Below are 25,467 nucleotides of genomic sequence, written 5' to 3' on the forward strand. Positions count from 1 at the left end.
ATCCTTTCACAACAGTGGATCCTGGTGTCCATTGTTAAAAATGTACTCTGCCTGGAAAATCCAACTCCCAGAGCTAAGGAGTTAAAGAGTAGATATTTACTTGAATGCTGAAAGGGTAAAAACTGGCTCTGAGAAAGTGTGGTAACAAGGTGAAAAACTGAAAGCCTTATCTACCACTGCTAATGTGCATCTCTTAATGATAGCACTCCTTTGTCACACTTTTTCATTTCCATGTGTTCTGGATAATATGGTGTATGATTTCAGTGTTTCTAATGGTGCTTTTTCACACCTGTGTGTTTTTCATGTCTTCTTAATTTATACCCTGTTAGTGTGTTGTTTCTTTTCATATCATAAATGTATTACTTGTTCCGTTCTGAACGGCTGAATGCCCTCTTTGTTTCAGGCCTGAGATGGTTGTTGGTTGGTATCACAGTCACCCTGGCTTTGGTTGTTGGCTTTCTGGTGTGGATATCAACACTCAGCAGAGCTTTGAAGCCTTGTCGGAGAGAGCTGTGGCAGTGGTTGTGGATCCCATTCAGAGTGTAAAAGGAAAGGTAGAGCATCTCCTTTATTAGCATCTCCTGCCACATTCTGTTTACAGATACATCACATAAAAATCTATTTTGTTTAAAGCATGATTCTTAATTACACAAAAAACCAACCAAACAAAAAACTGTACCAGTTAATAAATGTGTCTTGGTATTATTATTCACAATTTACTTATTTAGAGATTTGTTTCTACTTTAATTAGTCTAATTATAAATGTTTATCTTTAATTTTTTTTATTTCATAGATTTAGGAATGTTAATCATACTGAAAGCCTTCTATATACATTTTATTAATATTTTAATAAACATTGCTGTACCTTCTTTTATTTTAAAATGGTGAATTTGGGATCAGCACAACATTTAAAAAATCTAAAGAGCTCTGTTTGCAGACATTGTGCAGGACATATTATGCAGTCGTAGGTTCCAAATATTTTAGACAGTGAAAACTTGCCCCAAACACTTGGTATCAACCGTTTGCATTTTTGGAGTGAGGACACAGATGAATGATTAGATATGCTAAATGATTCTGAAAAGAGATTAACTTGCAAAGCATATTGGGTTATAGTTGTTCTTTGTTGAAATCTTTTGTTCTTGTTTAGTTCTTTTTTCCTTCTTTTTTTTTCTTTTTTTCTTTCTTTTTTTTTTTTTTTTTTTCTTTCTTTCTTTCTTTCTAGCCCCATATGCCATTTTCCTATTTCCTGCCTCATGACAGCAGGGAGCAGCTCTATTATCACCTTCACAGAGCTGTCTGCAAATGTGAGAGGCAATTCGATTTTGCTCAACCACAGGGAGAGTGGATTAGAAAAACTACAGAACATACAGAAATTGGCTAGGTGGTTACTGCTTTAAAATACTGCTGAGGTGTCTTGTTTGAGCATGTACGTCCATTGTAGTGTAGAATAATTGTTAAAATAAAATCACAATACATTTATGGAATCCTTTTTATGCAGCGTTTACAAATAATTTTTGGAGCACTTAAAAATAAATATTAGCTTGCTATCTATCAGACCTGGAGTTTGATAGTATTGCAGATTACATTTACATCTGCTCACCAGCTCAGACAACTAAATATGGCTGTTTAAACATGGAGTTTTTGTCTGTCATGAATTTGAACACTTTATGACATTATATTATGATGATGAATAAAAATTGAGGTCTTTTCTAAATCATGATCCTATTAGATGTGATTTAGCTTTTTAAAGGCAGAAACTAGCCACAGAAACAATAATAATAGAAACTGATACACTAGGCAGTTCTGAATGGATAACTTCTGAGGCTTGCTATATAACTATATTTCAATTTATTTACTTTCTTTTTTACTAAGTGTATTGTTATTTAACTGATATAGATAAAAGGAGTTGAAAATTTTTGACATTTGTTAGTTTTATGAATTAAAGTACAGTATAATATTTAAGTTTAATTCTCTGATAATTAAAATACCTTATAAAAAAGTAACCCATAAGTAACTCATTTAAGTAATAATTATTATTTTAGAAATATAATAAAATTATCTGATTAAATTCCCACACCACAATATATACTACTAATAATTGAAGCTTAATTTTAAACATAATTAGAATTCTGTTTTGTAGTTTTAGTGTGACTTTTTATGATACTTAACTCATGTGATGGTGGCTGCTTTGAAAAGGAAAATATAAACTTAAATACAATGAAAGAAAGCATTTTCAAAATAGAATGTAAATAAATGAACATGTGTTTTGGTTATCTTGTTTATAGTATTTTAAATGGCAGTTTTAGTTTCCAAACCTAGTTTAGGTATTATATAACTGTGGAGTTTGCATTGTTTGTTTCTAATTAACCATGATTCAAAGAATGCATTTCATTAAAAAAATATACTTGTATCACATGACTCTGTTGTCATGTGGTAAAATGTAGCATTTAAAAATATATATCAAAAATTACTTTAGGAAATTACATGTATCACTGTCTAGTTTTATATGTCATGAAAAAAATTTTTTGGAAAAAATTTAGTATAAACATCTATCACTGATGATTCGTATCACTTGTTGTACCTAATGAGATTCATACAATTATATCACCTCAAATAAGGATCCATTTTTTTGTCAATAAAGTAACTTCATTTATAAGGTGTCTGAGTTTGGTTATAATTTATAGTTCTCTCAGTGTCTCAAAACTGAATTAAATTAAATGTTAGTAAATCCATGGCCAGAGTGTTCTAGTTAAATCATTATACTTAAGAATATAAACTTACAAGAAAATGAAGAATAACATAGGACTCTCCCTTCCCCTTTCCTGCACATGATTTATCAAAGCTGTCAAAATATTTAGTAAGGCAATGATTAGATCAAGAGTTAAATGACAATCTATATATAAAGGATTTAAGTGGGTATCTGTTCTTTTAATGCCTCTTTCCTGTATATTTTTATATTTTCATTTTTGTAAGTCCCAGTATTATCTCTGTTTTTTTGAGTGATTAGGTAAAAATGGATTCTTTGTAATCTCAATTGATTCAAACTGTTTGATTTCCTTTTATAGTGACTTGACTGTATCTTTATGGAATTATTGCTGTGTGCCAGGTATTATGGCAATAATCATTTGAACTTGTCTCATTTATTCTTTTTGGTAATTCTGGAAATAGGTTCTATTATTCCATTTGTCAATGAAAGGGTATAAAAATTTAGGGTCAAAAAGATTACTTTGCCCAAAATCATACTATTATGTATTAAGCAACAGAACAAGGATACAAATCTAGGTCTATAAAATTTCAGAACTCAAGCTGTTTACTGGCTCTTTAATATTAGACAGTTATGAACAATGTAATTAGAATAACTCAGGAATGGAAAATGAGTACCAGAGTCATTGCAGGGCCTTTTCTTAATTTACATGTGTAGATGTCATTCCCTTCAACATAAGTCAAGAGGAAGGAGCTGCACAGTTTCTCAGAGTTCTTGAGAGTTCTGTGTACTATTTTTAGTAGGTATTATATATTAATTGATTTTCTCATATAGTATTTTTCTATTAATTAAAAACAGTTTAGACAGACTCATGTCTGTCAGCTTTTGTGACATCCCTAGGACCAAACATTGAGACCAACATAAAAAATAAAATGTACTATATGATAAAGAATCCATATCACTCTGTATATCACATAATCCTGGAAATGTTTAAAAATGATACAGGTGAAAAATCAATGATAATAACATTTGTAATTTAAATGGAGTGTAAGCTTATAGAAATTACTAGCAAGCTCCACTCAAAACTTACCAGTGAAATAGTTTTTAAGATTCTGTTTTAGTTTACTTGTAAAGAAAACACATATTAAAATATTTTAAACTTCAGGTCTCAAGTGGCATGGTGGCAACCTCTTGCTTAATGTTTTGTTATCCTGTATATTCAGCCTACAACTGGACTTAATCCAGCAACAAATTTAGAAGTAAATTCAACTTGTAATATGACTATACTTCTTCATTAGGGCAAAAAGAACAGTCACTTTGTGCAAAGTCATAAAACTAGCCTACAACTATGACTACTTTTGAGAACTAATTTTCTTGTTGGGATTCCTGTCAGTAAAATGTTCACATGTTACCTGCTAACTCCAAACAATCTTTGTGTCTGTTCTCTATTTTGAAAACACAATCACTAAAAACCCTTTATCCCAAATAAATCTTCACACTGGCTGGACTTCTCTTGAAGATTTTTTATTTACTTTGATTGGAAATACTCAATGGGCTTCTGAAAATATGGTGTTTAGTTTCAGATCAACTCATCATCAGGTATTTCTTAAGTACAGCCGATATGCCTGTATGCTAATGATTTGGGGATACAAATTAAATAAAAAATGGTCTTAGTCTTTTTGAGAAGATAAGTCATATACATTTAGTGTCACTAGTGAGCCAGATAACATTCTGCTAGTTATGTGCTGGTAATCCTACACTGCATACTGATATAATACAAATTATACTGATACTGCTTTGTTTCTGTAACTAAGTATTAAATTGGTTGCTAGTGACAAATGATTCAACAAATATTTATTTAGAACCTTTTATGTGTCAGTATGCAATAAAATAGTACTTGTATAGCAAACAGTAAATGCAGTTTAAAAGTAGGCAGAGGGCTTCCCTGGTGGCGCAGTGGTTGAGAGTCCGCCTGCCGATGCAGGGGACACGGGTTTGTGCCCCGGTCCGGGAAGATTCCACGTGCCGCGGAGCGGCTGGGCCCGTGAGCCATGGCCGCTGAGCCTGCGCGTCCGGAGCCTGTGCTCCGCAACGGGAGAGGCCACAGCAGTGAGAGGCCCGCGTACCGCAAAAAACAAACAAACAAAAAAAAACCACCAAAAAATACAAAAAGTAGGCAGAAATCAGTGTAGAATGCATAAAGTAAATGAAGTTTGGACTTAATTTTAAGGACATCACTCTGATGTTGTTGTCTTTTAATTAGCGTTTTACAGAAAAGGTAGGGCTCTGAAGAGTAACTACAAATATAGGAGGAAAGAATTAGGGAATGAATGTTATAGGAGCTTACCTTTTATTTTCAGATATCTAGAAGGTCATGTCTTTTTCAAAGTAAGCAGGAAAATATTTTACTTATCCAAGAAATTTTGTATTCGAAAGTTTTAAGATGGTGGCGATTTTAAACTACTCCACTAATAGTTTTGTTTTAGCGTTTTCTTATTGTTATTAAAAATTATATACCATAAATGCTGGGCATAAAGTAAAGAGCACAGGCTTTGGGATCAGGCCTGTATTAGAATCCAATTTTTATCTCTTCTTTATAGCATGACCTTGAGCAACTTACCTAATCTCCTTGAGCTTCAGTTTTCTCATCTATAAAACAGGGATTTTAGTAACTATCTCATAGTATTATACTATGAATATTATGAAGTGATATATATAATCATTACAGTGCACATGCATATAGAAGGTGTGCAATAAATATCACTTTATTATTATGAAGATTAAAATAATTGATACTTAACAGGAAAAACAACTAGCATATTTAAAAAAATAGAATGTGAGCATTTCTGAAAATGTTGTTAAGAACAAGTCTATAAATTAATTACTAACTTGCTCACTTTAGGAAGATGAAGGTAATAATCACAAAAGAAATGAAAACTTTACCGTTTATATTGTGTACGTGCAGACTAATTTAGGAATACTCTTCTGATTCAGCTGATTTTTTTATTGAGCACTTACTATTTTTCCAACATATTTCTCTAGGGCATGCTGATGAAAAAGAAAATGAATATATTACTTTAAAATTCCGGCCTTTGAAGTGATTGATGTGATTAAAACCATTTTGTGTTTCATTCACCTGTCTGTATGTTGTCTCTCTCACAAGATTGGAGCTTCTTTTAAGGGAAAAATGTTTCCGTATCTTGGAATTGATGCAGTGTCTGCAAAAGTAGTTTTTTTAAAATAAATGTATATAAGGTAAAATCAGGAATGAATGTTTCAGTGGTCAGCTAGCTGTTACCAATTCAGACTTTTAGCATATAAGAAAACTGCGGCTAATTTTGTGAGGTTTAGTTAAGTAATTTGTATACATTAGCGGTGATCACTTATTAAATGAGTGAAACATGAGATTGACAAGGTCAGTGAGCCAGTTTGTTCATAGACATTAACCTTGATGAATCCGAACCTTGTGTAATCAGAGTTAGAGTTCAAGTTTATCATGTCATTTGTCTTCCAAAGGTAGTGGAAGATATTTAGAATAGCTGTCATTCATAAGATTTTCTGTTGATCAGTATCCCATAAAGGTTAATTAGGGCTGAATAATTCTTATCTCAAATTGTATACATATACATACCTTTCCTTTGCCTAGTTTTTCAGACTGAAAGAGAAAAATAGAAAATAGGACACATAAAAATTCTATTTCCATTCCTAATATAGCTCTGTGAGCATACTCATCCAACTCTTGGAACAAGGTTAGTTACTATATTATCTTTTGTTTGAGTCCTGTTTTTTACTCCTAGTATCAATTTGAAGTTTTATAACACTCTTAGACATAATCTGTGAGGATGTCTAAGAAAATATTTTAGGTGCTAATGTGCATGTATTCCTGATAGACTTAATAGTTTATAACATTAATTTAGCTGATATAATCAGAAATTGTCAGCTAAGAATTTTAAAGCAATTTTATGTTTAAAATTCTAAGAAGCATAAATCTGATATAGAACTAACAGTTCTTAGTTTTGTTCTTTTAATTTAGAGCTTCTGTATTAGTAATATAATTTCTGAGCTAATTTATTATTGTTTAGTAATTGCTATGCATTTGAGTGATAGACATCTGCTTCAAATTAGTTTGAATTCAGCTGTTTCTGTAAAGATATAGGAAAACCTTTAAAACAATGTCCCATTATCTATAAGAATATTATTTATTGCCTCTTGCCTCTTGAATGCTTTTCTTTCCCCAATCTAATGATCCCTGGTCATTCATTCAACAGACATTTATTGATCATTACTGTGTGCCAGGCATACAGTGGACACACAGGAGAGTAAGATCTACTCCCTGTCCTTAATGCCAGTGTTGTACCAGAAAATGGAAACTATGACTTTGTATAAAAGGCCTTTGCGTAGCCCATGTATATTAATTGTTTAAGATCATATTCAAATGATCTGACATTAACCCTTGTTAATTGTGAGGATGTTTCTGGGCCTGGGACTTAGTTTTGGCGGGTTTAGTCTGTTGTTATCAATGTAATTTCCTGAAGAGGGTAGAATTGATTATGGTGGTAAATTTTCTTCTAAGTCATAGTTGATTATTATTCTAATAATCAGTAATTATTCTTAGACTACTAGTAAGCTTTTCAGTAGATGCCCACTGCCACTTTTTACATTCCAAATAGCTTTTCTGTATGCAGTTTTTATTCCTAATTAAACACAAGTTAGTGCTTTGTGATGTGTTTCATGAATTCAAAACTGAGCGGTGATAAGGAAATGGGAAGTATATATTTTGTAAAACTAGTGATTAGATTTTTATAGATAATGAATTTGTGGGGGCATTCAGGGGTAAAACTTTATATAAAACAGTAACCAAAGGGGCTTCACTGGCTGCCTAAAGGTTAAGACTCCATGCTTCCACTGCCGGGGGTGTGGGTTAGATCCCTGGTCAGGGAACTAAGATCCCATATGCAGTGCAGTGTAGCCAAAAAAACCCCCCAAAAACTGTAACCAAAAGTGCTTTCTTGGAGCTTTTCATTTTAATAGATATTTATTCTGCACCATATTAGGTGCCCCAGGTACTCTGCTGGGGAATGGATATTCAGTGGTGAATAAGACACAAACCTTGCTGTGAAGTAACTGAATCCAAGAGTGATCTTTTCTTGCTTTTGTGTTAGGATAACTGTTACATCAAATAGCTTGGTGATGAAGAGTACTGGCTTTGGCATGCTGTGTATGTACAAATGATAGTGGTGTCACTTACTGGTTGTCATCTCATTTAATGTATTCAAGTCCTCGGAACCTCAGTTTCCTTATCCATAAATTGAGAATATTAATACCTACCTCTTGATTGTTGAGTATTAGACAATATAATTCCTATATGATATTTTAACAAGCCCAATAAAAATATGTAAAAATGATACATAGCAAAGTAATTGACCTTTGCATATTTTTCCTACAAAAATGACTATATTTTTTGAGAGATGGCAGTCTGAAGGATATATTTGTATTTTTCTTTGAAGGTGATATTAAAGCACAAGAAATGTATGTAAGTCTTTTATGTCCCTTATCCCCTCCTTACTGCCTTTCTAACATGGGTGAGCCCTAGCCCTTCGTCTCTAGAGCCTTTTATTCCTTTACTTTATGTGGGACTGTCAGTAAGCATACCAATTGTGTTGCTTTCGTTTGTCTACTAGAGGGGAATCTGAAGTCACTTGCTCATTTTATGTTGGCTGACAGAGTAGCCACCAGATAGGATTGGTATTCTGAGTTGGTTGTCTGACCAGTTACCCAGAGATGCTAGTATCTTGTAGCTCATTAATAGTCCCTGAAGAGTTCAGTTTTTAAGTTCACTGTTTATTTGTCACCTATAATTCTAGAAATACCTATCATAGAGGAGTATCAAAATTCTAGGCATATTGTCATTTTCTTAAAGAGATAATATTCAGTATAACTGTTACATTTTTTCTTTATTTTATTTAGGAATTTTCCTAGGGAAATATGTCTTTAAAGGTCTCTCCCTAATTTCCTGTTGGTATTTTCATATGCCAAATGTCTGTGGATACCAAATTTATAATTCTGATTTGATTTTGGGGGTGGCTTTTTTCTAACTTTAACATTGTATTGCAGTAGCAGTATTCTGCTTAGTTTACTGGTCAGGTTGAGCGCTACAAGAAGCAAACGCCAAAATGGGATTCAATCTGTCTGACTGTGCGGAAGGAGAAAGAGAAAGTAGGATTGGGTAGGAAGAGCGTCAGACTGCAGCATGTTCCTAAGAAAGTTTCAGCCAGGCTGTTGGGGAGTCCTTGAGACAGTTGTTCTTTAGAAGAAGCCCTTATTTGGCAGGAATGTCTAGGTTTGTAGTACCCCTGCTGTGCTCAGACATTGGCTGGGAGTAGCCCAAGGGAGGTTTGACCTGGGGTGAACCCCCAGAGGATCCAAAAGTGTAGCATCTGGAGTTTGTGAGTCAGCTCTGCTCTCTACAGTAGGTTCTATCGAAAGGAGATCTGAGCTAGGCAAGTCCATGAGCACCACAGTTAAAAACACTGAGAATTATAGTGGTAGGTACACATTATTTCACTTAATCTTATCATTAAATGGTGTCATTCATGAGCAAATGGAGACATTGAGAAGTTAAATAACAGTTATCTTAGCTCAATAACTAGCAAGTGTTAGAACCAGAATTCTAACTTAGGCAGGCTTCTGACTGCAGAGTGTCTTAAGCATTTAAATACCTATACCATACTGAGTACATGCATACACTGTAAAAATTTTGCTAAATTTATTTTATGACATAACTATATTCTTTTTAGAAAGTTTCATGAATCTAAAAATGTTTAATTACCTTTCACCATACTAGTTTTTAGAGATCGATTTGTTTTTATTAAAATATATATATCCAAAACGGTGGCTTTACTCTTCGAATTTTGATGCATGTCTTCACTTGTCAAAAAAAGTACGTTATGCTAGTTATACTCCATCCCCTTTTCTCCCAATATATTGAAGTTGTACTACAGATCTCTAGCTACAATAAGCAATTCTCCAAGGATGAAGAAAGAAAATGTACATACACATAGGAATTTCTTTTCCAGAGCTAAAATTGACATTTTATAAATAATTTCCATGTTGCAAAGTTGAGACTAAGAAATCACAGCAATTCAGTGATATGCATTTGGCATGAGTCAGTTTTAGTTCTTAGTGCTTTTCATTGGAAATGGCATAAAAAGTAAGATTTCTTTGAATTTTTTATGCCGTGGGCTTACAAGAGACATAAGATGTTTTTCTCTTATAGATGCCTGGCAGTGCACGGCAGCAGAAGTAACGAACTGGTCACAATCCCCAGCAGTACTTCCCAGGTCACGTGCACCCTTAATTTTTAAAGAATCTAGAAACAACCTAAGCAGTTGATAACAGGTCATTTCTAGGTGATAAAGGGTATTTGATTTCCACACCTAGCATTTTTATAGTCATTTAGAGACTTATTTATGGTGGTGGGTTTATGTGTGTTTAAATATGTAACCTAACTGGTCACTGAATTGTAACTTTTTTCTTTTCTTGATGTTTGACGTTGATTTTGGGGTCTGAATTTTTTTTTCCAAGATTTTTTTCTTGCAGCTCATTTTATATATAAACACTTCCCATAATCATTGACTTCAATATAAGGGCAGCTGGGAATGCCAAAGGCAGCTACTGTTAAACAAAAAAGGGGGGGGGTGGGAGGGAGATAAATTATGAAGTACAGTATCTACTGCCAAAAGTGCTTGTGCATTTTTCTTTCAAACACCTTTGTATTAAATTAATTTTACAAGCTTTACTTAAAAATTAGTCTCCTTTGAATGTAAAAATTGAGAACCATACATTGGTGCTTTAGAAATTTAGTCTAGTCTTTCAGTGACCTAGCAGTTGATATGAAAACATGAATTTAAAAATAAATAGCATATTGGATAAACTGTACTATGCTCATGAAAGAAGCCAAAAAATTATGGATTAAACTGAATTTGAAAATAATTACAGTTTTGTGTCCTAAACCAGATTCGTTGTTAAAATGAAATGATAGGTCTTTGACCCTTGGGTGTGCTTGGAATAAATGTGGAACACAGTATTGTTTTTAAAACTATTTTGCTTTTATAAGCTAAGACAGATGTACAAAAAAGATGCAGTTTTTATTTTGTATTGGCAGCTTCCAAATATTTAGTATCTATTTCCAAGAATTGCAATTAGTAAAGCAACCATGGTACTGAAATCTGCACATCCCACAAGCTAATTATATTTGCAAGGTCAGAGTGAATACATATTTTCAGAAAAATAAAGGGTTATATAAATATGTGTCTTCTACTTGGCTGTTGTATCACAGTTTGTTGATCTGGGGTATAATGTGTACAATTCACAAATTTGTCTGATAACAGAAAGTGGTGTGTGATTGTGTTTATTTTACTAACCAGTATATTCACAGCAATCACTTCCAAATATCTCTCCAGTAAAGATGTGTTAATTACAAAACAGACAAGGTCTTCTATTATATTAAAGCTACTAACAAGAAGACAGCAGGAATCACACATGTAAATAGCATCATCAACCCCTATTTTAGTCCTCTGTTTTGATCTGTGAGTTGCGCATAGACCAAAGGTGCTATTAAAGACTGAGTGTATGAAATAGGCAGCATTATATGAACAAAATTTATTCAACAAGAAAACAGACCTTTAACATGAATTTAACAAGCCTGAGAAATTATAAACTATCATATGCTGCAGATTCATGCAGTGATAATAAACAAAAAAGGAAAGTAAGAGGTTTCCCTAAGCTAGCCAAACTGCTAATGGTTTTGTTATAAGCTGTCTACTGTTGCAGTGACCTCTGAAAAGTCTCAAGGCACTTGTACCAGAAAAAATTAAATGGTCAGGCCGGTGAATAGAGATTCAATGTGGTGCGTAGGACTGCAGCATGGAAAGGAATTATAAAAGTCTAGTTTCATATTCCTGAAAATAGTCGTCATACTTTAGCTTGGAAGTTTTTGTTAGTACATATTAAGGAGGTAGTTTTTGTGCAAAGTTTTTTGGCTAAATTACTTTTTGGATTTATAACCTTATAAGACATAAGCTGAACTGGTTTAATGTATATATACTTTAAAACAAACCATTTAGAAAATTCATATAGCCCCAAAAAATGAATTTTTCCCCTGCCCCCCTCCCATACCTTAATTAATCCTTGGGGGTTCTTTGTTCAGTATATTGTATCTAAGATTTCTGTTCTCATCCATGGAGAGACCACTTTGCTGTCATTCTGTTGCATCATGCTGTAAATACATAAACATGGAGAAACGCGTTCAGCCTATACACACCTCCAAGTGCTCACCAAGGCTTTTTCTTGAATCTTACTGTGGCATAATTAACACCTTCTTCACCCATTGCTCATTAGTGCACTGGACATTAATGAGTCTATTTTGATAGGTTGCTCTAAAGGAGAAACCTACTTATTCTCACAGCACAAAAGGCAATTATAAAATTGTACAGAAATTAAAATGTAGACTATATTGCCATATTTATATTTTTATTGTGTACTAAATCTAATTTTGGTCTGCAGGTTGTTGAACATGTTAGTTTCCTTAAGACAGTTGCTATAGTGATGGCAGCAAATTCCTTTAATCTTGGTGTAAAGTGTTCATTTTCTATTGGCTTTCATATTGCTACTCAGAAATCGTCATTCTAAACATTTCATTTAATATAAGCCATCATTTACTAGTTGAATAGTATATTAAATTCTTGAATTTTTCTCTTAATTTTAAATAGAATTAAAATTTCTAAATTGCAGATTGTTTTTAATTGATCATGATATCTCTTTAACTGGTATTTTCATTTCCCTTTTATGAAGTTTCACACCTATTTATAATATTCCAGAGAAATATTACAGAGATTTTTTTGTGTGTAAAATAGCTGGTCTGCTGTTCTAGTTTGAAAGCATTCAGTATAAAAAAGATATTTTGTGATATATTGTGGAATTTTCATAGTTTTGTAGACGTGTTCTTTTTCTACAAATGATACTGAAATCTTTAAATGGAATCCAAGTGTTCTAAAAACAATTGGACCAAAATGATGCTTTGCTCTTAAATATTTACTGCTATTGGTTAGGGAAGCAATTCTTTTTTTTTTTTTGCGGTACGCGGGCCCCTCACTGCTGTGGCCTCTCCCGTTGCGGAGCACAGGCTCCGGACGCGCAGGCTCAGCGGCCATGGTCAGAAATCGTCATTCTAAACATTTCATTTCATATAAGCCATCATTTACTAGTTGAATAGTATATTAAATTCTTGAATTTTTCTCTTAATTTTAAATAGAATTAAAATTTCTAAATTGCAGATTGTTTTTAATTGATCATGATATCTCTTTAACTGGTATTTTCATTTCCCTTTTATGAAGTTTCACACCTATTTATAATATTCCAGAGAAATATTACAGAGATTTTTTTGTGTGTAAAATAGCTGGTCTGCTGTTCTAGTTTGAAAGCATTCAGTATAAAAAAGATATTTTGTGATATATTGTGGAATTTTCATAGTTTTGTAGACGTGTTCTTTTTCTACAAATGATACTGAAATCTTTAAATGGAATCCAAGTGTTCTAAAAACAATTGGACCAAAATGATGCTTTGCTCTTAAATATTTACTGCTATTGGTTAGGGAAGCAATTCTTTTTTTTTTTTTGCGGTACGCGGGCCCCTCACTGCTGTGGCCTCTCCCGTTGCGGAGCACAGGCTCCGGACGCACAGGCTCAGCGGCCATGGCTCACGGGCCTAGCCGCTCCGTTGCATGTGGGATCTTCCCAGACAGGGGCACGAACCCGTGTCACCTGCATCAGCAGGCGGACTCTCAACCACTGCGCCACCAAGGAAGCCCAGGGAAGCAATTCTTAATTTTGTATTTATTTAAGTTGTACATCTGTCTACAAAATGGTCTCTTTTCCCTTCTTTAGCCTACATTTTATCTTATTTTTATGTGCTTTTTAGTAGAAAATTTTACTTCTATATGTTTTTAAACAATTGTTTGAAATTATTTTTGATAATATATGATTAAAGTATGTTTGATAGTAGTACTTATTACTTCATAAAAATGTGATTAGAAAAAAATTTAAGTATAAGCAAGAGGTATAAACCTAGGCCATATTTATTTATACGTAATTGTGAAAGTTAAGTCTGGATTACAGTTACTGTATGAAAAGAAAAAAGTTTTCACAAACTATTAAATCATGCATGTTCTGGGGATACTTGGTTTTATTTTAAGGCAAGAGGAATCTTTGGGGAAATTCAAACTGTTAGAAATAAAAGCAAAATTCAAAGTTTTGGGGCGGGGGTGGATTGCCGGAGTAGATGGAGGCCTTAGATTGAGTCACTTGTCATAGTGCTTTGGCGTAAGTTTGTATTCATTAGTACCGTTGACCCTTCATGGCAGCTTTTTAGAAAGGGTGATTTTTCCTTTCTTTCTTTCTTTAAATCTTATTCTTTAGCATATAGCATTTAGTAATACTTATTACAGATTTTTCAGACTTGATTAGATTCCAGTTAGCTTATTTCGGAAATAAATTTTTTTTAATCCCTTAGTATCCTCAAACAATAATTATACAAATGAGAAACAGTCTAGTAGACAATAGCTTTTAAAACATTGATAAATCTCAGTTGTTTAGCACTTTTAAAGGCACATCTAGAAATAACTATATTACCCTGCTTTAAGATATTTTTATGTGAAGAATGTATTGAGTTTATTCTCTAGGTAATTGATTTACATTCCCTGAAAGAGGCATCTGTCTTAAGATCCCCAGTTCTTTACATAAAACTTAACATTTAAAAGCTTTAACAAGTTCTTTCAAATCCATGATAATGAACAGAGAAAAGCATTCGGATTGTATGTGATTCTTGTTAAATCTCTTAATATATGAGCTAAACGATGATTTGTATCATGTAAGAATTTGAAGTGTTTCTCTACAGAAATATTGAGTACACCTAAGAAAAAGAGGATACCTCTTGTTATTTCTTTACTATGAACTTAGGGCTGTATCATTCTATACCATGTTCCTGGCTTAAAGCACAGGTGACCTTGGTTTTCTTGTATTGTGCCTTGTATTCTTGACAGTGGCTTGGACATTTAAGGCCATCAGACAAGGTACAAAGTCTTTTATAGTCACAAGAAGTAAAAGGTATCTGACTAGAAGAGAATACGTGGAGCAAGTGCCTTGCTGGTTGTAATTTTGTTGTCATTTCAAGTGCTGTGGTAGTATAATTGATGTGACAGGGCTGGGCTTTATATGTGGTCCCTTAGCTTGTGCTCACTTTCAGTTTTAGTTTCTCTTTGTCATTCATTTTGATTAGGTAAAATTTAGGTGACAGACATATGCACACCAACGAAGACTGTTTGGTGTAAGTTTAGTAATGACGTATTTCAATAATAAAGATGCAAAGTTAATATTTTCCTTTACTGCTTCATGAAAATTGCAATAATTGGTGTCACCTTACATTACAAGATAGAGGGTGGTGTGCTGACGGCACAGTCAGCAGGAGGTTCTTTTTTATTAATATTATAATTAAATGATTTTCTGGAAATAGGCCAGAAACAGATGCAAGATGATCATGCCTTGTCCAGTGTTGCTTGGCACCATCACTTGCTTTTTAAAAAGGAAATGACCTGACACCTTGTTTTTACAGGTTGTTATTGATGCCTTCAGATTGATCAATGCTAATATGATGGTCTTAGGACATGAACCAAGACAAACAACCTCAAATCTGGGTCACCTAAACAAGCCATCTATCCAGGTAATGCCTGTATTTGATAATGTGTTAAAACTGTTTTACATTTTAAAAGCCTGTTATAAATGACCATTTTAAGATCCATCCAATACTTAGCATTTTAATTTGTTTTACAATTAATTTTTCTTGTGCTTTAAAAGGAGATTATGGAAATAGTGTTGCAAAAGTTAGATTTGCTCATATATGAGTCTGCTTTCAGTGAAGTCTTTAAACTTTCCTAACATAGTTTGAGGACACCCTTTTGGGGGGCAGAGTAGAGCCTTAATCTTGAGAGTACCTTACAGCTTTGCACGGTTAACACTGTAGTAAAGGACTGATAGGGGTTTTAGGTGGAGTGTGTTAGGTATCATGGTATCATTGATTTGGTTAGTAGACATTTGTTACAGTATTTTGTATACTTTAAGAGGTCCCCAGAAGCAGTTCCTAAATAGTACTTAAATATTTTTACCTTTTTCTTTTTTTGCCTTAATCCCTACTTTTAAAACAAATCATACAAAACACAACTACATATTTCTTTTGATTAGAGTTTATATCTTGTTCTTTCTAGTGATGTCAACCACCCTTATTACAGTTACAGACACTTAATATCCTCCTGAGTGATTAATGTTTTCTTTGTATCATCCACATGCTTCATTGTTTTTACACAGATCATTATTGTCTGCAAAAATTATTTTAAATGTGTTTTTAAATGCACCACAACCTGTGTCTATATAGTTAATTGCTTCTCTGAAGATTAATTAAAAGGACAGAAATACCGTGTTTGGTTAAATAGAACACGTAGGACAGAGACATTATAGTAGCTATTGATGCTCCCCTTCTGAAACCTTGCTCTGTCGTAAGATTGTCTCTGGGGAGTTGTGGCTTTGACAGTTAACCATGGTTAAGCTTGGTTATACTTTGATAACTTTATACTTTTAGATGCTTACTTTTTCAGCAGTCACTCATCTGAAATCTTCATCACAGTGAAAAAGTTTTTTCAAAGGATTGAGGTGTGTTCCTTTTGAAAAAAATTATTTAGAAGCCAGGGAAAACTGCAAAGTATAGTGAGTATGAAATAAGCTACTAGTGGTTTTGTTTTTGTTTTTTTTACGCGGGCCTCTCACTGTTGTGGCCTCTTCCGTTGCGGAACACAGGCTCCGGACGCGCAGGCTTAGCGGCCATGGCTCACTGGGCCTAGCCGCTCCACGGCATGTGGGATCTTTCCGGACCGGGGCACGAACTCACGTCCCCCGCATCGGCAGGCGGACTCTCAACCACTGCGCCACCAGGGAAGCCCTGCTACTAGTGTTTTTGATTGGGTACAGACAAGCCCATGCTTGCATGTTCCAAGAGAATATATTATTGGACCTGTTTAGCCTGTGATAATGACCTTTCTTATAACCCCCATAGCATCATACTGCTTCATCATTTTTTTGCAAATATTTTATTTTTTGTTAAGTAGCATCTCATAGTCTAAGATCATTGTGATTACTGCATGGTGTGTTTCTGCCAGAAGTTTTTACTAATTGCAAGTCAACAGCCACCTGTTGCAGATTTCATCTTTTAAATTTAAACACTGGGTTTTAACCTTAAAATTTGAGTTAATTAAATAATTAAAATCTGTTTCTTTCTACATCCGTCCAGTTTGTATTTTTACCTTATAGTCTGTAATTTAAGGTGAACCTTATGAAGCAGGTTCCAAACCCAAGTTAAAAGGACCTGTGTATATAACAGCTACAGCATCATTGTTTTCCATTTCATTATAGTTTGTTTTGGCCTCCAGTTAAAATCTATGTATATTTATTTCACAGTTTTTATAGCGCCCATCAGGAAGACATCTATCTGGGTGCTTTACAGTTTTGAGACAATTCCAATACTGAAACACTCAAATGGGATCAAGCCAAAAAGTGACAGAACAAAGGCACACCTTAAAACAATTTCTTTGTTTTGTAAGACAAGCTAGAAAGAAAGCAACCCAGAAGAACTTGAAGTGAATGGTGATACTCATAATAGAATTTTAAGATGTGTTAGCAGAATCTTTACCTCAGGGATCAGAAGCCTTTCAGAAAGGCCATGCCTTTTATTTTGAAGGAAAGTTAGTTTGTATTTAGAGGGATCTTGTTCCTAAACCAGTTTATTACTGGTAGGAATAGGAACCTAACAGGTACCATCAGCATTCATGTGGGTGGTTACTAATGCTTTTCTAACACTGATTTTTTTACTACCATACTTAAAGTAGGGGGGAGATGTCAGGGTTATCCTGTAGACTACTATTTAATATATTGAGGAAAGTTCCAAATATGTTAAGAAAAAGATTATAAAATCACATATGCAAGTTCTCCTTTTTGAAAATATATATTTTATAAACTGTGCCTATATGTTTACAATATGATATTAGTATTGATTACCTTTGGGTTGTAGGATTATTGAATTTTTTTTCTTGTTTTTCCTTCTCCATATTTCTTAAACTTTCTACAATTAAGCGTATATTGCTTTTAGAAAATTTATTTTTAAAGCACTAATAACAATGTTGAAGTATCTGCCACAAGACAAAGCTAATAGACAAAGTTTATGTGAACTTTCATGTTTTAAATGAGAAATCATTAATAATCCTGATAGAGAGGGAAGAGTATAATGCCTGTACTATAGACTTTTCTATTAATATATGTGACTTTTTATTATTTTGTACTTAGAACATTTGACCATTATTGCAGATGTATAGAATTGAGAGTTAGCAAGCATTTATTTTAGTAACTAAAAATGTAAAACTATTCCACTAAAAATTGTTCAACAACATTTCAGATGCTTAAGGGCCACAGTGTATATGAAGACTGGTTGTCAACTGAATGGAAATTTAGTAATTGTTGATGCATAGATGCATTATACTAGGTTTATGAGCCTCTAAGTGTAGCCCTGAATACAACTGCATTGTCTTAACACAGTTAAACTATTTGAAAAACACTGTTTTTGGTAGCTGTTAAACAGTTATAAAATAGTTGTACTAGAAGGAACCATTGTGATGATTTTGTAGGTGAGGAAACTGAGGCCCAGCAAGTTTGTGATTTGCCTAGGTTATCCACTGAGTTACTGTAGGAACTATTACATAACCAGAGCTCCTCGTTCTTTTATACTGTATTTGGAAGTTTCATTAATTCATTAATTTTGGCATAGATAATGTATATATACAGCTCAAAATTCAAAAGGTATGAAAAGATATTTAGCAAAAATTCTTTTCTTCTTTTGCCATTTGTGACCCAGTTCTCCACCCTAAAGGGAACAAAGCACATGTTTTGTTTCTTTTCAGAGCTATTATATTTATATAAAGAAAGATTCATTTTAAAGTATGATTTACTGGATTATATTTAGCACCACATTTTCAGTTTATCAATGTAAAATAATTTAAGGCAAACATATATCTTTAGATCTAAGTAAATATGCCTTTTTTAAGAGCATGAAACTTTTTTAACCTATCAAGAACCTATAAATAGGTTATTACATAGTTCATAAGCTGTGTATTTTATAATATGCCTGCTTTTCCACAGCAGTGAGCAAATGGAGTTATAACTTCTAACCTTTTCTCAGTAGTCTGGACAATGCCAATGAAGTATTATTTCACCGTAATGATTATTTGTGTGCTTTTCTTTGAACTTGTCATACCAACAAAATTATAAAGCTCTACTCTAAAGATTAGCTTAAAGAAACATAGAAGTAACCTGGAAGTTAATCAGTGGGATCTCAAAACTCTGCTTTGGGGCTTCCCTGGTGGCGCAGTGGTTGGGAGTCTGCCTGCCGATGCAGGGGACGCGGGTTCATGCCCCGGTCCGGGAAGATCCCACATGCCGCGGAGCGGCTGGGCCCGTGAGCCATGGCCGCTGAGCCTGCGCGTCCGGAGCCTGTGCTCCGCAGCGGAGAGGCCACAGCAGTGAGAGGCCCGTGTACCGCAAAAAAAACCCAAAAAACTCTGCTTTGTCTAGTTCCTCCTCCAAACCACTCTTTGTCTAGAATAAATAGCATCTTAGACTGATAGTACCAACCTAGGAAGAACTTCCTTCTTTGAGAGGTTGGCAGCCTTTGAGCAAAGAAAACAAGGGTCAGGATATCCAAGAAGCAAATAAGCTAAGTCCTGTTAGTAATTCCAAAAAGTATTGTCCCAGAAACAGTGCTCTAAAAGGTGGCTAGCTTCCAAGGTCAGCCACTGAAATATTATTTAGCCCACGATATAAACACTGTAGAATAGAACCATGCTTTTTAACAGTGCTTCTATGAGAAACTGTTGCAGATTTCAAATAATTAATGAATGAGCTTCAGGACAGTATCCTGTTTTAATGAAGAATTGCCTAAATTTTCCTAAATTCATCATATGTTTGTCAGGTGTAAATTTAAAAGTTAAGTATTGATGTTTTGAGAAATTTCCTGATTATGTAACTTCTTTGTCTGCCTGACATACTATGGCATTTGCTAGTATGTTATGTTTAATTTGCAATTTGACCCTGTCAAAAGGCTAGTCTCCCCTTGGTAAAGCTAATCTTATATTTGGTGTATGCTGTCACAACTTGTAATTCAATGTCAACTAGAATGGGGAATTTGAGAGAATTTATTTTTCACTGAGCTAAATAAAAGAGCCTGTGCCTTTGGGTTTATATGGAAGGAGGACTGTACATGGCCAGTTTACCTATGATTTGGGATGAATGTACTTGGGGGCACACAGCAAGTGAGTAAGTGAAATTGGGGAATGGCTTGAGGATATTATTTGATTTACATTTATATTTGTTTTATTATTGTCCCTGCTAATCTTTCATGCTGCCTGTTAGTTGTACTACTTTCGTCTAAATAATGTAATTGAAAATCAAGTAGGTAGTGCCTTCAAGTTCCAAACTGTATATTTCAGCAGTACAGTTAATCTCCAAAATGTGGACCTATCTGTGTGCCCATTTGTCTGACTTCTGTATCTCTTGGCCATACCTGTTATTAGCTTTATGGCCACTATGTAGAATTATATAGTTGGAGCACTGCATAAAGGTGCTTGGATGAGAGGGCAGTTGGCACCTGAAATCTAGCCTAAACTTTGCTCTCCAGCCAGGATGAGTTTGCTTGGAGCACTGGGCACCTTTTTCTAATTCTTCCACCCAGAGGATGCACTTCCTAATTTGCATAAAGGTGAGTACAGATTAAGGGAGGCACTGATTAGCTCCACTTTTTGATCCACACAGTACAGCATATCTAGGCTTTGAAATTTCACTATTCCTGATTATTGAAATGAATAAGGATTTAATAGGTACTCCTAGTACTTTAATTTCATATAGCAACCATTTTATTATAGCAGATGTTAGGAATATAAGAATGGATTGTTATAGTACATACCTAAAATGGGTTAGTATTTGGTGGGGCGATTTTTGCTAGCAAAGTTTAAAAATAAGACTATGCTTTGTTTTCATTCTGATCCCTGAAGTACGAAGACTTAAGAATTTCCTAAGATACATTGTAGCATAGTATGATAGAAAAAACATGGGCTTTGGAGTCAGAAAAACTTGAGTTCAAATCCCAGCTTTGCCTTTTATTAGGTATAAACTAGGACAAATTGAGATTTGTGTCTTATTTCCTCATCTGTCAAAATACAAATGGAACCAGCCTACCTTACTGGGTTGTTGTGAAGATTAGAAGACTTATTGTGTAAAGCAGGTGCAGGTGCTCATCAAATGTTTCCTTTTCACCCCCCCTTCTTCTTCTACCTCAACACCTTAAGACGACATTGTAAAAATCCAGTTATTAGTGTGGTGGTTGTTTTAGTTAGCTTTATCTTTAGATTCCTGAGAGTTAACCCCAAAGCCCTTTTTGTTTTTGTACTTGAAGATATGTCCAAGGTGTATTTCTGTACTTTAATGTTTTAGAAGGCTGATAGAGGGGTCCACAGAAACTGTTCTGGACCTCATTTGAACCTATGTAGCTAGAGTTAGACATTTGTGCAGCTGTGAATGGATTATAGCACATGCAGGATTATTGTTTCTTAATAAAGCCATGCCATTAGCTTCAGTTTTTATGATGATTTGACTGTTTGTCTTGGCCATCAAGTACAGTGGAAAAAATTCTGCTTACTGAGATTGCCTGTCACTGGACCCACTAAAAAACAAACTCCATTTCGTTAATTTGGAGACATATGCAGACACAGTTATTTTTAATATATTAGAACTGAATTAAGAAAAACGGAAACTGCAGATTAATGTTGTGGGTGAAGGAATAATTATATTATTATGGCTTTTTAGGCTTTTCTTTTGAAATAAGAAAGAGCCCCCTGTGTAGATAATCATAAAATCAGACTTAATAAATTATGTATTATTTATACATTATGAATAATTTATAGGTTAGATGATGATGAGGTCAAATCATATCTCTGACTCTGAGCAAGGCTACTAAAACTGTTGAATTTGTGCGGCTCTATGTCATGTTTTTAAGAATGTGTGCCCTGTACCTCTAAATCTCACTTCTAAACTCGTAGCTGAGAAAAAAATATTTTAATATTTATTTAGGAAAAAAAGCTATTTTTTAGAAGATGGTAAAGGTATTGTCTACAGGATATGTCAACAGTTTCAAACAGTTGTATTTATTTTATTAGATGAAAAATACTAATTTGTCCTTCTTCTAATCATTTATCTATATAGGCATTAATTCATGGACTAAACAGACATTATTACTCCATTACTATTAACTATCGGAAAAATGAACTGGAACAGAAGGTAAGCTTAAATTTTTATCTTAGAGGTGGAAAAAAATCTATTTCAAACAATTTAAACTATTACCTGGTATATTTGAATTTAAATTGTTGACCTCTTTCATTGATGCGTTCAAATATTTTTTCATTCCTCATGAATTGTAGCATAAAATAAAGGAATATTTTATTGGACAAATTGAGAGACATTTTACCTTATTGGTAGGTGCTAAGACAGGAGAGGAAGTAAGAAACAAGCATTCCAGTTTGGTTTTATGATAAATTATAAAAATCTTTCTTCTGGTTCTGCGATTTTTCTGATTAATTTATCTTCTCCAATAAAATGGCCTTTTGTTACTAAATTGCTAAATAAATAGCTTTCCAGATTTGAAAGGAATAAATTAGATTGTAATTGTATAGTGCTTTTTTAAAAAATACCATGGTTACTTAGGATAAACTAAAGGTGAGTCAAAAGGGAAATGCATTTTAAGGGTTTTCAGATATTTAGATCTAAATTTTTATACCTTTTTATAGTAATCAAATTTGATTACTTTAAAAATTACCTAGCGTCTTGGTAGATTAGCATTCTTTAGTTTCTACTATTTTAGGATTATCTCAAGAACAGTTTTTTCTCTCAACTAATTCGAAATATTTGTCTGCCTATTGCTTTTTGAAATTACAATCTGAACTGCTTTTTTTCTTTATTATTACAATTAGTCATCCTCCAAATAAGCTTCTTGTTTTTCTGAGAAAGACTTAAAAAAATTTGAAAGACCATGAGTACTAGTTGACAGCCCCTAAGTTTTAACTTCTACATGCACTCTGAAGTCCAAACATAAGTAATAAGTAATCAGTAGTAAACAAGACCTTTCTTACTAGTTGAAAGTGTTCCCCACAAAGTTACCCTAGAAGGGATTCTAGTGCATATGGTGTATGGGAGTGGAGTAAGAGGGCTCTCCATACTACTCCCTCTTTCAAACAGATCATCTCCATTTTCAGTCTTATTTATATATTGTGGGCAGAATGTGCTGTATAAGATTTTCTGAAGTTTGATAAACAATTGTTTTAAAAGTTCAAAGCCACCAGTAAACTCATTCAAAGGTCCTACCTAGGTGCTTGAGCATGGTTTTGAGTGAGGAGCTGCAGGGGACCAGTTCTTCCTTGACCTGAGGGGAGACACAGAGCCATAAAGCTCTCTTCCGTCTGCTTGCTTTCATCCCAAAGTTCATATCAGCTGTGGTAGATTTAGCTGATAGCTTGAAGTACATTTTCAACACTTATTTTAATTTTATGTAGAATAGGTACAGGCTGTGGGATAAAAGGGTACCACTCAGACATAAACTGAAAAATTCATTCAGATACATAAATATTTTATCAGTCTGACACCCAACTATTTGGAAATATCCATCTAATTACATCAAATTTTCTTTTTCTTTTTTTCCTTTTTTCCTTTATGGTACCCCATAAACTTAGCCACCATCCTTGGTATAAAAAACACACAAATAAATACTTACATAAATTAATTAATATTATATTTATGTTCCTAGTATAGCTCAGTTCAGGTGCTTTCACCCAAAGCCCTGCCTTTACTCTTATCTCACCAACCTGTATACTTAACTCCAAGTGTTACCCCAGGGGCCCAATCCAATCCTTGTCCAGGCATGGTAGAATTATTCTGCTGCTCTGTGGGAACTTCTTTGTTTGCTTTTTTTTTTTTTTTTTTTTTTTTTTTTTTGTGGTATGCGGGCCTCCCTCTGTTGTGGCCTCTCCCGTTGCGGAGCACAGGCTCCGGACGCGCAGGCTCAGCGGCCATGGCTTTCGGGCCCAGCCGCTCCGCGGCACGTGGGATCCTCCCAGACCGGGGCGCGAACCCGGTTCCCCTGCATCGGCAGGCGGACGCGCAACCACTGCGCCACCAGGGAAGCCCTTTGTTTGCTTTTGAAGTGTAGAAAAATTCAATTCTCAACACTGAATTATGGGTAGCTTTATAGCATAGGTAGTTGCAGCTGCACCAAAATTTCCTAAGGATGGTATTTCCTAAAACACTGTCACTGGCGAAGATGGGAAGCAATCCAAGAAATTCGGGTTACATGTGCAGGAGTTTTCCAGTTTTTTCCCAAACTACTCTTGCCTCCATGGGCCCTAGGAGGGGCATGGAGGAATATGGATCTTTTGTGTCTTGAAAATTCTCATAGGTGATTTTGACATGCAGCTTATTCTCCAGCATAAGGAAAACTTTGTACCGCTTTTAGCTGCAAACTTCTAAACAAATAATTGTTCTAAACTAAACTCATACACTTCCGACTATGTCTTTAGATCCTCATAGCTTGTGGATCTCACTTAAAGTATACTGGTTCTCATAGCAAAAGAGCAATAGTCATTCTGTAGGTACCATTTTTTTTTTCACATTGCATAATTTTATCAGTCATTTAGAAAACTCTTCGTATTCAATGATTATCCTCAACTGAAGGACATTATTTATAGAGTAGGACTTTTAAGAAAAACTGCCTTAAGATTCTGAACTTGAAAACTTACGAACTTCGAAGAATATGTATTCAGAATTAGGAGTCCAGTTTGAGAAATAATGAACTAAGGTGTTTAGTTCCATGATCACTACTAATAGGGTCTGATCCCAGTTTGCTGATGTGATTGCAAAGTGGATGGATCTGTGATTTCCTTCCCAGTTTTACGACTTTTCATTCTGGTATAAAGAAGTTTAAATTTTTTAAATTATAGATGGAATATTAGAATTTGAAGAAAACTTATCTAATACAAGCCTTCAATTCATAGATATGTAAACAGGGACTCAGAAAGATTGACACAGTCATTCAGTAAATGGAGGCATTTACCTTCTTATCTTGGCATTTGAGAGCTGGGCTATATGAACTATTAGAAATCCTGTGTGTAACATAGTAGTTTCATTCATTCAACATATGCTTATTTAGTATTTGCTATGATTAGATTATGATCTAGAGTCTAGAATCTAGACCTTGGTGATCTTGAAATAAACAGAGCAGAGTCCTTGCCTTGATTTCTCTTTAATGGGAGAGAAATGCACTAAACAAGAAAACAAAAATTTCAGCTGTTTATAGTGTTATAAAAATAATAAAGCAAGTTAAGGAAAGAAAGATGTTTCGATAGTATGGGGTGGCTTTATTATATAGTGGTGAGGAATGGCAGCTATCTCTAAGGAAGTGAGAAATGTAAGCCATACAAAGATAAGAAAAGTAGCCTTTGAGGCAAAGGGACAGCAAATGCAAAGGCCATGAGTTGGACTATTCCTTAGATTTTATTAATATAAATTTAGGAGGAT

General features: G+C 34.2%; 1 protein-coding gene across 2 annotated transcripts in view; it reads left to right on the top strand.

Moving 5' to 3' along the window:
* Positions 1-25,467, top strand: part of PSMD14 (proteasome 26S subunit, non-ATPase 14) — a 101,833-nt gene that overhangs the window by 63,684 nt on the left and 12,682 nt on the right. For both annotated transcript variants that reach the window (XM_007107744.3, XM_028478402.2), the window contains 3 exons: positions 404-554; positions 15,371-15,478; positions 22,108-22,182. In XM_007107744.3, the coding sequence (XP_007107806.1) occupies positions 404-554; positions 15,371-15,478; positions 22,108-22,182 (334 nt within the window). The remainder of the gene's footprint in view (positions 1-403; positions 555-15,370; positions 15,479-22,107; positions 22,183-25,467) is intronic.

This window comes from Physeter macrocephalus, chromosome 2 (assembly GCF_002837175.3).
Source record: "Physeter macrocephalus isolate SW-GA chromosome 2, ASM283717v5, whole genome shotgun sequence".
NCBI classification, from domain to species: domain Eukaryota; kingdom Metazoa; phylum Chordata; class Mammalia; order Artiodactyla; family Physeteridae; genus Physeter; species Physeter macrocephalus.